Genomic DNA, 16,549 nt, shown 5'->3' on the forward strand with positions numbered 1-16,549 from the left:
TGTCAGATCATGGAGCTTTAAACGGTCGATCAGCTCGAAGAACTTAACAGATGTCCCTAGCCCTTGCAGGGCTAAATTCAGATTCAGGTCCTGATTCAAGTCTACAGGTTTTCAGGGTTCTCCCAGGGATTTGGGAGAAAAAAAGAAACAAAAAAGAATTCTAAAGAAAAAAAATTAATCTGCACAAAATTTTAATTGGTTTCTATCCCTTTGTTTGCCTAAAAATCGATAGTGTGATTGTATCAATTTGAAACCCCCAAAAATTAGCTAAATCGGCGATTTAAGGTTATTGCGCAATGGACGTGCCCTATGACCTTCAACCTTTGGGGGTCATGCAGGCGTCAACAGCGCCCTCCCCCATGCCTTGCCAGTCCGTTTTCGTGGGCAAATTTCTGCTTTTTTAGAGGTTTTGCGACCTAAAAACTCACATCATAGGAAAAATACACCACAGACGACATTTTCATGGTAAATATCGATAAATGGACCAGGCAGTGGGGTCGTGTGGCGCAGCGGTAGCGCATTCGGCTCGGGACTTAGAGGTCCCGGGTTCGATCCCCACCCATGTCACCGATCTTGTGCCCTTGGGAAAGGCACTTTACACGACTTTCCTCACTTCACTCAGGTGTAAATGAGTACCTAGCTTCGGTTAGGGACGTCCCTCGGATAGGACGTTAAATGGAGGTCCCGTGTTTGGGGAGAGTCACACCCCACGCACGTTAAAGAACCCACCACACCTTTCGAAAAAGAGTAGGGGCATGCCCCTGTGTGCGATGGTACAAATTCTACAATCCGGAGTCTTGCCAAGAATTGGCATGCCAGAATGATCAATATAATGATCGTGGGCATTAAAGGAAAGACAAGACAAGACAAGACATTTTTCTGTCCCGTTGCCGATTTTGCTGATTTTCGCCATGTGTTTACGTCGATAGCTAACAGTTACCTTTCCTCGTCCGGTTTTATGGGCAAATTTCCGCTTTTTTAGACGTTTTGGGACTAAAAGACCGACAAAGGGGGAAAAATAAATCATATACATTATTTTTATGAGAAATACTGCTATCATGGACCAGACATTTTTCTTTCGCGTTGCCGAATTTTTGCGGCCGCCGCATGCTGATGGTGCAGTACGGTAGGGAATTTTCTGCGATTAGTTCGTAAATGTATCGGCTTTTAAACTTATTTTCGGAGTCGATGGCTTTGTTTTACAAACAAATCAGACAAATTATTAGCGTTGTTTACACGACTTCAAAACGCTAGCGGGGCGCCCGATGTTCCACCAATGACAGCGATTCTCTCGGTAGCGTCGTGCAAAAATTATGTTTTGGTTCAGCAATATGCAGGGGTCCACACAAAAATAAGGCTAGGGTCGGCGGTTTTTTTAGGGTCGGTCGGGAAACAGGAAACACAACATTTATTTTCCTAGGCCTAAGGAATGTCATATTGCATATCTTTTAAAGAAGGTACAAGATTGTTTACAGTGAAACATAGTTGCCAGCCCGCTTTTCAATAATGATGTTACCAAACTGCTATCATGACAGTCCTTTTATCATGTAAATTCATAGAATAAAGATTAGTTTTTAATGCAATCATTACTTTTTAGTACAAAAATGTAAATGAATGAAGGATTGAATGGTTTCTGAAATAAAACATTGCGGCCTAATGGCTGAAGTACATTTTACTTAGTAATACTGTCATCAGTTTTGAAATACACACAACTCAATTCCACAGACTGAAACATTCAAATATTATTTTATTTTGTCTACTATGACAAGTGAATTTTCTCTTACAGATGTGGATGAATGCCTTTACAACATGCACATGTGTGGTCCGCATGCGACGTGCACCAACACGATTGGCAGCTACACCTGCACCTGCGAGGCTGGCTTCCAGCTGCAGTCGGATGGTGTCACCTGCTTAGGTAACCAACAACTACAAACTGTTACTGTAACAGTGGTACATGTGTAAGAGCAGAGAGACATCATGTTTTTAATAATTGATATGATAATAGTTGATTGGGGACAGAACTGAATGGAAATACTTTTGATATGCGTTATACAGACCTACACATTTTACTTAGTACTAAATAGCTTTTTCACTAAAAGATGAGTCAATGTTTAAGTGTATGATTGATATTAAAATTTGTTTTAACACCAGAATCAATGAAGCCTTTAATTCTTTAAAATTCTGATTTTGGACAAAAAAAAAGCTTGAACCTCACCTATACATTTTACAGGACATATTTAACATCATTCTATAACTGTATGTACCATGGATATGTCTTCAATTTTGGGAAATTTTAATTGATCTTTATAGGTGATTGATGCCCATTTATTTTGCTGCAGATATAAATGAGTGTGCATCTGACAATGGGCAGTGTACTGACCTGTGTGTGAACCAGGAGGGGAGTTACCGCTGTGCCTGTAGAACTGACAGCAAGCTCAAACCCAACGGAAAGGAATGTGAAGGTCAGTTAAAAATCTAACATCCTTCCCTCATGTGTTGAAGGGACATTATGTAAAAAATGCTTGTCTGATTGTAGTTTATTTAGACACTTTTCATTATATTTGTGCTGTAATCTCACATTTCTGACATTTATGGTAGGCCATAAGGGTTATGGTAGGCCATAAGGTGCACGCAGTTTGTGGTGCCACCACAAACTACCAGAATGCAAACATATATGTCTAACAGCTGTGTTTCTAGCTTTTAAACACACTCCTAAGGTGTCATATTTTGGCTCCTACACTTCCTGAATGGCACTTATTTGGAATGGAGTAGGGTTGATTCAGCTTACCTTTTTAAAGAGATGACAAAAAATGTACTTTTTGTCTCGTCCCAATGTTACATAATGCAGCTTTAAGACTTTTCTGACATCTCCCTTCACTTACAGCACCAAGTATGTAGTCCTCAATATGAGTTGAGTTCCCACAAGTTGTACATTGATTATATACAGATATTGATGAGTGCACCTCTGTATGGATGAACCGATGCCGCAGTACTGCTGTGTGTGTGGACAAGGTTCGGGGATACGACTGCCACTGTACTGAAGGCTACAGGCCTTATAGTGACAGAACTGGATGCAACTGTAAGTACAACTTATACTAATACTACGGGTACTAATAGTTTTTGTCTTTTCTTGTACTTACTTTTTATTTTATTTTTTACCTGTGGGCTTTGCCATCAAGCCTTTCTGTCATAAACTTGAAACTTAAGGTATATGTGTCAAAGAAAAGTCTGTCTGTAAATGCCTAAGTTTAACGTTATTGCATAATATTATGAAAGTTAATCTGTAGTAACCGATGATAGTAAAATGTTGAACTTAATTCCAACACAAAGATTACACAGAGATCAAATTTTCAATGACCGCTGTCGCCTTCATCAGGATAATGAATGACCAATCACTTCAAAATGTTTTCTTGTGAGAGACATGTGGCCTTATTCACACAAGACTTTACAGATATGTGACGTAAGCAATTGATCAAAAGTGCCAGGGAGTTTATTGGCTAATGTTGTTGATGTACCTGTAGCTGTGGTGTGGTGCCCTGCTGACTGGGAGGCTAGGTGTGACTACAGGTGTCTGATGCTCCCTACACGCGACCCAGCAGCCCCTCCTAAGAGGTACGTGGTAGTGACTTGACAGGCATTCAATGCAATTTTATGGCAGCAAAACCGGATTTTCATGTCAAAATTTCTGGTCATTGTTTTAATGTAGTAAGTTGAATCAAACTTATCCCATAGCATACTGATACCTGTGAGGCAAAAGTGTGATGTTGCAGATGGAAAACGGTTGCTTTTTTGTATTGTAGGCTGGTTTTAAGTTACATGTACCAGTCCTATGGATGGTTCGCAAAATGAAGTGCCTCACATAGTTTTTTGGGGCTAATTCAAATGCTTTAAGTAGAGAAAATATCCTTGTCCAAAGTATTTTTCGTTTTATCACCTTCACCACCACCTTAGAATTTCATAATTTCATGTTTTGAATATTTAGACTTCTTTTTAGCCAGTTTTATGTATACAGTACTAGAGAAGAATGCTTTGCTTGTCAATGATTTAATGGCTTATCCATTCAAGTTGCACAACAACAACTTCAGCGCTCCCTGTTACTGTTGGAACAACAACCATTCCAATGACAACAACTGCAACAACAACAGCAACAACAACAGCAGAGTTTTATGTACTGCTAGTTGTTGTCTGAGAGAAGAAAAGTTGCTTTTCTTGATTTTAATGACTTTTCCATTCAAGGTGCACAACAACAACGACTTCAGCACCCCCTGTTGGAACAACAATCGCTCCAACAACAACTGCAACAACAACAACAACAACTGCAACAACAACAAAGGCACCAACAACAGCTTACCTGCGCAGCACAACAGCACCAATGACAGCTTATATGAACAGCACAACAACACCACAATCAACTCCCCAGGACAGCACAACAGAACTCCCATCAACTTCTGTGGACAGCACAACAGCACTGCAATCAACCTCTGTGGACAGCACAACCTCTCCATCAACATCCTCACAGGAAAATACAACAGCACCAACAATGTCAGCACCAACCATGGCAGCACCAACCATGGCAGCACCAACAATGGCAGCACCAACAATGGCAGCACCAACAATGGCAGCACCAACAATGGCAGCAAGAACAACAGCTTCTATGAACAGCACCACTACAAACCTCACTACAAGCACAGGTTTGTTACCTTTGCCAATAAGGTTATGTTTTCTGTAGCGTTTGTATGTGTGTATGTATGTATGTGGTTTAGCATGATAACTCAAGAAACTTTAAATGGATTGTCATGAAACTTGGTAGGTAGGTAGGTAGGCAGCTTCACAAGACGTAGAGATGATTAGATGTTGGGCCCCCTGGCAGCTTTCCCAGCTACTGCAGCAGAACTTCCGGTGTTGATGTATAATTTATTCAGTTGGAATGGTTAACATCATTTGGCAAAGGTATGAGATCATGGAACTCTTGTTAGTCATTGTTTGATGAAGACTTTGAATTAATCATTAATGCTTGAGTGTAACAGTAAGAGACAGACAAAATATATCTGACAAAGCTACCAAGTATGATATCTTACTCACTCACTCACTGCACGGCTTAGCGTCCGTTGTTCCCCGTCATGCAAGGGTTGGACGTCGTGGGGTGTTGTTTACATTGAATCAATATCATGTCATGTAGATTGAAAGAGTTACACTTGCATTGTGTAGCATACTGATATGTGTGAGGCAACAATTTGATGAAAACAGTTACCAGTAATGCAGTAAATGCAAATATCAGTGAGACAGATTTCAAGTATAATTGTAATTGTTAATAATGGATGCCTTTAACTGTTCCAATCAAGCCGTGACTACAGCTACCCAGGCACCTCCAGCTGTACTGATGACTACAGAATGTGTGGAGGATGAGGGTCAGTATGTCAACGTACCAACATGTGTCTGCCAGCGGGGGAAACAGTTGGCTGCAGATGGGAGAAGTTGTGAAGGTAAGGTGCTATGATTATAATTATGTTTACCGAAGAAAAACATATTGTTTTTGCTCTGTTTCCTCTTCTTCTTCTGCTCCAAACCAACAAGGTCAATGACCTGTGTTGGGTTACATCACGTTGCAACTTTATAGCAGGAGGGATTCAGTCTCCTGTTACCATATAATATGAATGTGTTTGAGTCAGAATTAACAGAGCAGACCTATGCAAAGGTAAACATTATGCATTTGCTTTGCAAATATGACTCTAGTTCTTGTTGTTTTGAATGTCCCTGCAGATGTTGATGAATGTGCCCAGTCCCCGCCGGTCTGTGGTGACCCCTCCGTCACTCATGCCATGTGTGAGAACAAGCCTGGGTACTACCTGTGTCACTGCCAGCCTGGATGGGTCATGGATGTGGACAGGAAGGCATGCACACGTGAGTGTTTTATTGATTTTTTTTAAAATTGTAACAATACAATACAGGTGGGACAAATACAGGATTATAGACAATACTCATTTTCACAATGAGTTAAGTGAGGAAAGTCATGTAAAGTGCCTGTCCCAAGGGCACAAGATTGGTGGCATGTAAGGACTCGAACCCAGGACCTCTTGGTTCCAAGTCTGTTAGTGTAAAATTTAATCCAGTAAATCTTACAAAATATAGATATTAAACAAACAAACAAATAAATAGATCTGACACATAGAATCTGAATCAGATGTTATTTTCCTTTAATTTTGTTTAATATTTGCCTCTATCTACAAGAGTAATTTAATATATTATAATTAAAGTGCCATTTGAGACTGATTTCAATCTAGGCTTACAGTACAATGTAACTGTTGCAGTTGTATGTAATATGTGTTAATTCTTGGCAAGTCCTCTTGGAACTGGGGAATCCTTTGTGTTGATTGTAAAGACTTTTACATGGCGTATCATAGAATTCCCCCGTACCGAGTGGTCTTGTAAAGAGCTGTCAGCTTCATGTACATGTAGAATTCTGTCTTCCATTTATTACTGTACCATATAAGAGTCAGTTTTGGTAATCAAAGCAGTAAGATGGTTGCTTGGAAGTAGGGACATTTAGAACTCTGATCTCATCAATCCCTTAGTCAAATTGTTTGACCGTGGGGGTACTGCAGAAGATCTGACAACCAGTTTTCTCCCCTTTTCTCGGTTTTCTGTTCTTCTTAACATTTCACTTAGTGTCATTCTAACCCCTTCTCTGATGTTATCCTCCCATCTTTTTGTTCTCTACCGATCTTTCTTCCTCTTTAGGAAGGAACAAGTCCTGTCAATTTGTGAGATAACAAGTTACATTGAATTGAATGAAGGCTTGAGATTACATCTAGAGTGCTTTTCAGTATAAGGTCTATGCTATAACCTCTGGGTCAGCTTACTTGGCACTTGTGGAATTTTTTGCTCAGCAAGACTTTGTGTCAAAGAATTCCCCAGTACTAAGTATGCTGGCTTGGGATGTACGGTTTAGTGAAGAGGCATAACATATCAGGACCAACATTTTACTTAATGACAAGGATATATTGTGATTACATTCTTTAATTAGTTGCTAAACTTAATTTGGCGTTACTGTATTTGTGGTACTGTATTGTTTTACCTTTTTTGGAATCCCTGGAATTTTACCTCATGCATCATGCTTGAGAAAAAAGACCAAATATATTAACATTATCGTATGATTCAAAGCTATTGATAATATACAGTTTCATAGGATGCCAGTTAAGTATTCATCCAAGCATACCTGGTAATTATAAGGTCTTTCAGATGTAAATTACAATGTACATGTAGTAACCATAAGGTAGTAACATGCAATGTATGCATGTTAGATGTGCATGTTAATCATGATATAATAATTGTAATCATATCATTAAAAGAAAAGACTGTAATTGTTTCATGCCCAGGACACTTGCTTCCTATAACTTATCTTTAAGTTAATGTTGATATTTTGTTTCATGCTACATGACTAACTTTTTAGTCCTGGACCAGTACATTCCTTATGAAACAAGTTTGAACTGCAATATCCAACACAAGAAATTGGTTTCAACCAAATTTTCCACTGGCGTCACGCAGATAACACACGTGACTCCATGAGCAGTGGATCATAGGTTGCAGAAAGTCTGTGGCCTGTGGCCACCCAACCTAATGTGTGGTCACGGAAGCGGTGGATTGCTCATTCCTTGACAAAGACTGGAGTTGAGTACTATCAAAAAAAGAGTCCAATTTCCTGTGTTGGATATTGCAGTTCAAACTTGTTTTCTATTATGACTTCTACCAACACAAATGAACTTTCAAGATCAGTACATTCATTATTAAGCTAAATGTAATCATGTCACTGACTGCATGAATTTTGTCCCCTCCCTGCACCACCCCACCCCCTCTAGTAAGCTCCGGTGGTTGGGGACCGTGGTCTGACTGGGGGCCGTGCAGTAAGACATGTGACCTGGGCCTGAAGACCAGAACCAGAATATGTGACAACCCTGAGCCCAGCTTTGGCCAGCCACCCTGCCAGGGCAGCAGCACTGATGTGCAGATGTGTGCTGCAAATAACTGCCAACGTGAGTCACAGCAAAGAATTACATTAATTTTGTAATTCTTAAAGGCATCCAGTGCAATTTCAGGGCAGCAAATTGAATTTTCAAAATCAATTTTCTGGTTGTACTTTTGATGTCTCTTGCGGTAGTAAGTTCAAAATTTAATGATGATGAGTAAGTTGAAACAACCTTAGGCCACACCAATTTAATTTCTTGGTTAACGGATTCGCCGCTTCATTTTTTTCCGATTTGCAAATAAAAATAAAAATTCAGAATCAACTGCAAAATGCTCGTATTTTGCACTGAACAGTTGAAAACAGTCCTTTTCTTACTACTTCTTACAGTCATTCCATCTTTCAATGCAGTGGTATCATTAAAAGTTCAGAATTCATTGTTTAAATTTTTAACCAGCCTGGTGTATTGACTTCATAGCTCCTATCGTACCATTTTGGGCCATAATAGGATGCCTATGCCTGTTTTTATTTTTATTTTTTTTTCGCCCGCTCGCTCCATTATTTTCCTAGGAAAATCCGTTAACCAAGAAATTTAATTGGTGTGGCCTTATCCCATAACAGTTGAGCATTGTACTTCCTAGATGACAATGCATTGTACTTCCTAGATGACAATGCATTGTACTTCCTAGATGACAATATCATGCATAATATGCTTGAACAATTCATCTTTTAATTTGTTAAGTCACACTTAGTGCACAATTTTCTGTACAAATTGTAGGGGATAATAATTTTGCACATGTTTGTGTATAGTATAGTATACTATTATCAGACCCTTTATTAGACAAGCCCATTGACACTGAATGATGGTCTATCAAGATGAAAAGAAGAAGAAGAAAATTAGACCATTTGAAGTCTGTTCCCAAAATATATAAATATCGTAAAGACAATCATATCAAATACAACTGATGTGTCTATACACTGATTTAAATTTTTTCCCCTCAGTTGATTCCACTGAAAAGGAGAACGCTGTTTTCCTGAAGCTGAAGGACATGCCTGCTGAAGAGGTGAGACTGGATTTTATGGCCTCTTTGGCAAGTGTGAAGTGCTTGACATAAAAATATTAAAAAGCAAGTTATTCCATAAGGCATGTAGATGAGAAGATGTATGCAAGTCACACAAGAAGCTTAGAAGCCAGAGCAAGAAAACAGCTAATTTGAAAAGGAGAGGACAAAACCAAGAAGAAACTGGACTTTATTTTGGAATTTTGTTATACATGTAGGTCAACCAAGGTCAGCACTACCGACCTGCCAGATGTTTTGTAGGGCAATCTATGCACTGAAAAAGTATATAATACATTTGTATTATATAAGTGAGAACTTCGTGAGTTTGTGTCATTTAGCCTCTGTGCACTTGAAGAAGCCCACAGGGTGAAACCGGTCGCGTGACAGGCTGAATAAAAGTTCTAAATGGGGACTTTGCCTGGTCCACTACAAACTGTGCTACAGATAGATGTCAGTTAGCTTGGGGTCAATGAATCCACTCTTAGACTACTAATAGATATACATAGTACATGTACTGTAAATGAAAAGATGTACACACTCAGTTATACTTCTCTATGTTCCAGTACCCTATGGTGGAAGCAGCACTTAGGGCAAAGGTAGCCAACCTGGTGAACAGTTACTGCAGAGGGAGGGGTGCATTCCCCATATGTTGTCCTGAGGCTTTGGAAGACCAAGGGTAGGTCTTGCTGCATACTATCATATACCTTTAGCATTGTCACCTTCTGTCAGCAGTCACTTAAATGTTTTGAATGTGGAGTATAATGTCTAATTATGTTTACCTTCGCAGAAGGAAAACATGACATTGTTGTTTTTGCTCTGTTTCTTCTTCCTCTGCAGGTCCAAACAAATAAGGTCAATGACCTTAACCAGATGTCTGTCACCATGGTAGTAACTAGTGTTGGATTACATCATGTTGCAATTTTATAGCAGGAGGGATTTAGACTCCTGTCACCATGTACACATATAACACTTGTTATGGATTTAAAGCATTTCAATTTTTTTTCAGACCCAACCGTGGAGACATTGTTGGTGTGAATGACATCACCTTCATACCTGGCACACCAAGGGTGGTGGACAAGGACAAGAATTTGGAGTAAGCTTGACTTGTTATCTTCAAGTTGGTATCATTTTTAATTTTTACCATATGAAGGGTTAAAGTACAGAATACATGGAATAGCTCAAAATGTGTTTCAAGGCGAAGTTCATTTTTATATTGTTCATTTTATACTGAACTTTTATATTCTGTCTTAATAAGATTAAAGATGAACAATGTTTTATTATGGATTGCCAACTATATGATGATGAACACACAAAGCTGTTCAACCTTCTTTCTGCTTGCACAATGGAATTTGCTACATTTCATGCTGTAGATAAATTCAACTTCATTCTAGAAAGTAATAACCCTTACTGTGTACAAATAGTTAAATATATCAAAGAATATTTAGACCTTAGTACAAGAAATATAAGTTGATTCATATATTGTCTTGTACGTAGGTCAATTTTGTTGTACCTAATAGTATCTTTCTGTATCTTTATGTAATTGAAGACCTTCCGAAAGTCGCTGTACTTTTGTTCTTTATCAACCTTCATTCCAGGGTTGGCATCATTGTCCACATCCCCCAGCAGAATGACCTTTGCACTCCGTCTGACCTTGCCATGAGGTTGCGTCACCGGGAACTGTCCGGGCGGCTGAACAGGACCCTGACCGGCTTCAACCTGTTTGAGAGAGATGAACTGAAGATGGCTCTGCAGAGGGGCAAGACTGATGTGGAAAATGTAAGTTGATCCTGCTTTGGTGCACTCGGGCTTCAATCTGGATACATAGGCTTACAAATGAAGTGTGAAGGGGCCTCTCTGATCTCCTATACAACATCTATGGAGTTGCTGTTGGAGATTGACTGACTGACTGACACTCTGACTGACTGATTGACTGACCGACACTCTGACTGATTGACTGACTGACCGACTGATTGACTGACTGTCTGTCTGTCTGTTTGTCTGACAGTGACTGACTGATTGTATTATCAGTTTAGTGCACTTGCTACTATACAGCTTGTTCATCAATTGAAATCAATATGTAGACATGATTCACACAGCATATGTATCAGTTAAAGAATACTTGTTTTTATTTTCACACAGGTTGTTGGCTATACTCCATATGACCTGCTGGCCAAGCCGACTGTTTCTGTGTCCGGTACCCCAGGCTGGGCCATAGCTGTGATCGCACTGGGCATCCTCCTCATGCTGATACTCATCCTGATAGCTGTGCTCTACACCTTCCGCTGGAAGTAAGTACAATGTACACTCTACATCATTCTATTGTATTCATTGCTTAGAATCTATGAAAAAGATGTACAAGCCAGCATTCTAGCCATGCAGCATCTGTCCTTTGTCCATTTGACTATTAGTAAGCTTAGTCTACCTGCAAAATTTGCCTCTCTAAATGTAGGATGTAGCCTTTCAGAGGGTCAAGATTTCAAAATATTGGTGTTACGTGTACGTCAAACAAATTTCAAGCTAGCCAGAATGCTGATACAATTTGATGCATTATCATAAATTAAAGCTTTCAAGAATTTTAGCTTGATAGGGTTTTGTAACAAATAATCATCAGAATGTATGGTTACTGTAAATTCTATCATTATAATAATGCTGTTTTTATTGATTCATAACACATCTGAAACATCTAGGTAGACAAATGTACTCTAGGTGTTCTGTTTAAAGGTAAATCAACTAATGTTAATCCAGCAACAAGCAAAGTTGTGAACTTTCATTAAGCACCTTGTTGGTGTTTACAACTCTTCTTCTGAGTCTTGCTCTTGTCAAAGCTTCCTATCTGACTGTGTGCTTTTGAGAACCTTCATACATTAAATCTATCATTTGCATATTGTGTGGAATCACAGTGACCAGTTCGACTAATACTGAGACTTTGTCGTATGTGCAGGCCCAAGGCAGCAGTGGAGCCAGATACTGGAGAAAGCCATGCCTAAACTACATCCAGAGGCCTCATAAGAACATGTTTTTGAATTGCAACATCACAATACTGTGTCATAAGATCTAGAACATCTGAGTTATATTAGTAGATTGATTTGAGTTAACATTAAATCTAAATTCCTTTCTTTTTTCTCATGATATGGATTGGCCACAGAGATCAAACTTCCCACAGAAACAAAGAAACAGCACGAAAAGCATTCAAGTTGGTTAAAAAGAGAAAACTCACTATTGAAAACCTTTAGCAATCAGAATTGTACTGGTTCACTGGTAACTCAGATGGCAAAGGGTTAACCAAATTTTCTGCTAACAGTAACAGTTTTTAGATTAATATTCTTTTTTACAGTCCGTCTTTGTGGTATCAGCTGCTCGAGTGATGCACAAAACATTGGATACTTCTGTGGGAATTTTGACCTGTGATATGTGCACCTGGCATTATCCTGTGGTTACTAGGTCTCTCCTGAACCGAATTCCACTATAGGTAATTGCCAGTGCACTGGGGACGGTACAAGTTACAGGTTTAATTTACAGTAGTTTGTAGTTATCTTGGTTGCTGAAACTGTGGCTACTAGGTCCCATCAGCTTTTGTAACATTAAATCAGATGTAAAGCCACACCAATTTAATCAATAAATTGGTTCTTGGATTTTCCTTCTAAATTTTTTTTTTGGATTATTTGCAAAAAAAAATAGGATTTAAGTTCTGAATTAACTAAAAAATGCTCATGTGTTGCCCCACCAGTAGAGGAAAGTCGGACTCCAAGTCTTTCTAGTTGTAATAGTTTTTCCATGTAATAATTTAGTGCTTTTATTAAAAGTTCAGAATTCATACTTTGTTTTAATTATGAACCAGCCAAGTATATTGACGTCTTGGCTCGTAGCATTTGGGGCTATCAAAGGATGCCTAAGCCTGTTTTTATTCTTTTTTCGCCGTTGATTTTCCTGAAAGCATCCAAAAATATAGCAAATTTAACAAATCAAATTGATGTGGCCTAACCCTTACCAAAAAGGTACCTGTCATCTGGCTTTTACCTGGATGATACATAAAGATCAACATGTTATGCAAATTGTGCTTTTGCAAGGAGATAAATAAAAGTAAAATATCTGAATAATTTGCAAAGAAACAGACAAAAAGCTGCTGACCGAATGTTCAGTTTGCACTTCAATGTGTTTACTAGGTTCTGTGTTCCTCAAATGTCGATGATTTGTTACTGAAAAGACGGAATCACTGAAGGGAAACCTAAAGACGTGCAGGCATGGTACGGTAGCTACTAGGTTTACTGAACACTACATGTCATGTAGGTAAACTGAATGCTCCTTTAAAGCAAGATTTTGTAATAGGTGATTTTTTTTTTGCATTGGTTAATAGGATAACTGACCATTTCTGTGGATACTAGGAATTCTCTGAATTCCATGGATGGTCAGCCAATCTGAATTCCAGTGTAATTTTACATGTCACATTTTGAGAATTGGCAATAGCTTGATGGTTTTAATGGCAAGATGTTTTAATATGTATGTGACTGTGTCCAGTAACTTTGACGACTGTTAGGTTTCATGAATCGAATTACACAATGTTGTGCTATGAGAAGGTGATAAGGAATGGTAAGCTGTACGAAAGGATTTCAAACTTCTTTTTTTCATATAAATGATGCTGCTGATATTGAAGCATCAATGATGTGCAATAACTCCTCAGTGCAATAGATCAGATGCCACTGTAGATAGTGGATTTATAAGGCCATAAATAAGTGCCATAGAATTAAAATGTTGTGCCTTGGGTGAATATGTGGCAAAATCACTGATCCTTTATGAGGAAATATACATAATATTTATAGTAATAAATACAAAATATATGTATTTTACATGTTGTTGAATTAAATGGCAGTACAGATTTATGTACTAAAGTACTATTGCAATACTACTAGCACAGAGCCTGTAAACATAATATTTTGAAATAAAAGGCAATCGAGGAAACCATTTCTTCTTGTAATTTATGTGTTCGAAGTCACCAATGGCTGTTTGGATCAGTATTGCGAACAGAACCATGTACATGAACAATGACTGTGTGAGTGTTAGTGGATGGTGTTCAGCACCAAGGACAGGTATGTTACCTGCTAGTGTTAGTGGATGGTGTTCAGCACCAAGGACAGGTATGTTACCCGATAGTGTTAGTAGATGGTGTTCAGCACCATCGAAAGTACAGAAAAGATGCATGACCCTGACAACTGTTTCATGTTCAATTGCCTAAAGTATTAGGACTGTAGATGGCAAACTTACCTACTTTGAATTTTCTTGACACGTCGATTGCATATTATTAATATCTTTCATACTTTTTTTAAATTTGATAATATTTGTCTTTAGTGTATTGATGGTGCGTCTCCTGGAACAATGACAATGTGAAATTATTCTTGAAAATGTTGTCCTGAATGGTAGTGTACGCGTCTGTTGTAACTTTTGACTTCCAAAAATTTGTCTTCACTTATTTGCATATCAATCAATAGTTCGTGCTTATAAACCTGCACTTTTCCTGCATTCTCTATTGTTTTTTATTAGGGTACGGTCCAAAAAGTGGTCAGTTATTCTAACAACCTACCACTTTCGAGGTTAGGGCCTGAAAACCCATGGGAAAGTAAGCCTTCTGATTGGTCAACTTCTTCTGGCTGCATGATAATACATTTAAAATTAACAAAATATAAGCAATTTGTACACACCTGTATACCTGTATAGACTCTTCACTTCACTGTGTCTTCAAGTCAACTATAGTTTGCAGTGAGCCCTGGCCTGGCCTGGTCTGGCTTGGATAGATGTCATCCCTCATCACGTGTTTCAGAACAGGAACATCAGCACACACCTTACTACAATGTAGTAACAGTTACATGAAAGAAAAGTGTGATGTCAAAAAAGCACATATCCGGGCAACATTGAATGACAGTGAAAGAAAAATTTGGTTAATTCTTCAAACCCAAACGATGTATTTAGTGCCATTGGTGTGTCACAAGAGTTCTTAGTAAATAACAAAAAATAACCTATAATTTGTGAAGCATAGTAAAATTTGTTAACCTGTACAAACTCTTCATTTTACTCTTGCAATTGGGCCTAAAATCATCAAATCAGGTCTAGTCCAAACTTCTCTAACCAGGTCTAGTCCAAACTTCTCTAAGACTTGTCAGTTTTAGACAGGAGTCCTTACTGCATCAGTCAGCAGCCACCTAACATACATTTGTAACATTAGAAGTTACACACTTTTCTCAAATAGCACAAAGTAAATGGTAGGTAAAATATTGAATGTAGATTCTTCTCACCTGGCCTGATACTGCTGGATCCAATCATCTGGTGCCTCTGTCATCACAAGTCTCCTCTCCTCAGGACATGGCATGCACAGCTTATCTCAGGAAACAGATACATGTACCTACATGATTTCATGAAGAGAAGAAATAATCACAAGTCAACGTATAATTTCATAAAATGCCGGTAGCTAGATTACATTGTATGTCACTCATAAAGATCCATGGTTAAAGTTGACATTTTTAAACATTTGTGAATTTCTTAAACTTCAAAACTGACAAACACCATGAAAAAACAGTGACCATACAAACCACATAAAACAGTCAAACTAGGCGCAAAATAAAATGTTTGGCTTTGGTCATTATAATTCATGGAGTTTTCATTAAATCACGCACACGTTTGAGTTTCAACAGTTTACGCAAGATTTGGGAGGGAACGTCATCAGGATTTATTGACGGACACGTGCACATTCCAGCCTTGTTCACGCGAGGTTTGGGAGGGAACTTTAGAGGGATTTAATTATGCACACGTGCACATTCCAACACGTGGTTTGAAGCACGCCGAGAAAAACAAAAGGCAGTCTCTGTTATCGTATTGCTTTTTTTACAAATTTGAACTTATAACGTTGTATGATTGACAAGCGCACATTTAACGTACACCATGCATGGAAGAAAACGCGGCAAAATTGACTCTTTCAAAGCCAGTCTCAACCCAGGAATGGCCGTTCAAAATGTTACAGATACATGTATAACACTAGAAAGGCCAATATTTGCTTTGGAGCAAATACAGCGATGGGTTCACCACATTTTACGACATGGCAGGGAAAGAATGAGAAACACAAGGGAAAACAATGATTTACATTGATATAACTATAATATGAAGTAACATACAACTAAAACAACAGTTGGATAGCTATTCCCTACTTTATTGGTTAGGATTTTTAATTGCATAATGCAAACTGTTGATTTTCAAAATAAAAAAAACGTTCATGCCCCGCATTCCAATGCTGGAGCAGAAAAGCTTGAAATACCTACCAAAACACTTGAATAAAGACATACTGTCAGTATGGAAATGCTCTGTGCAGGTGTTATTAACAATCACATAAAACTATGAAGCCATACATTGAATAAGCTATACATATAATATGATTATCATAACCTTTATTTTTAAAATCATGCCAGTGAGCTAATTGCATGTACAGAGTGAAAGAAAGTAAAGTAAAGCAGTAGAATTTCTGTACTAGCTATGATAGTACTTCATA

The 16,549-nt window shown here is 38.4% G+C and overlaps 1 protein-coding gene across 1 annotated transcript in view; it reads left to right on the forward strand.

The window, feature by feature from the left end:
* The window catches only part of LOC109465872, a 121,128-nt gene extending 108,185 nt beyond the window's left edge, over window positions 1-12,943 (forward strand). Inside the window, exons 129-141 of the mRNA XM_019763361.1 lie at window positions 2,340-2,462; window positions 2,948-3,079; window positions 3,522-3,612; window positions 4,237-4,691; window positions 5,343-5,483; window positions 5,761-5,901; window positions 7,857-8,030; window positions 8,963-9,024; window positions 9,585-9,697; window positions 10,028-10,114; window positions 10,617-10,797; window positions 11,161-11,309; window positions 11,963-12,943. Of these exons, the coding sequence (XP_019618920.1) occupies window positions 2,340-2,462; window positions 2,948-3,079; window positions 3,522-3,612; window positions 4,237-4,691; window positions 5,343-5,483; window positions 5,761-5,901; window positions 7,857-8,030; window positions 8,963-9,024; window positions 9,585-9,697; window positions 10,028-10,114; window positions 10,617-10,797; window positions 11,161-11,309; window positions 11,963-12,008 (1,895 nt within the window). The 3' untranslated portion in view covers window positions 12,009-12,943. The remainder of the gene's footprint in view (window positions 1-2,339; window positions 2,463-2,947; window positions 3,080-3,521; window positions 3,613-4,236; window positions 4,692-5,342; window positions 5,484-5,760; window positions 5,902-7,856; window positions 8,031-8,962; window positions 9,025-9,584; window positions 9,698-10,027; window positions 10,115-10,616; window positions 10,798-11,160; window positions 11,310-11,962) is intronic.
* Window positions 12,944-16,549: the final 3,606 nt, after the last annotated feature.

The sequence above is a fragment of the Branchiostoma belcheri genome, unplaced genomic scaffold (assembly GCF_001625305.1).
Source record: "Branchiostoma belcheri isolate BF01 breed outbred unplaced genomic scaffold, Haploidv18h27 scaffold16, whole genome shotgun sequence".
Lineage (NCBI taxonomy): Eukaryota > Metazoa > Chordata > Leptocardii > Amphioxiformes > Branchiostomatidae > Branchiostoma > Branchiostoma belcheri.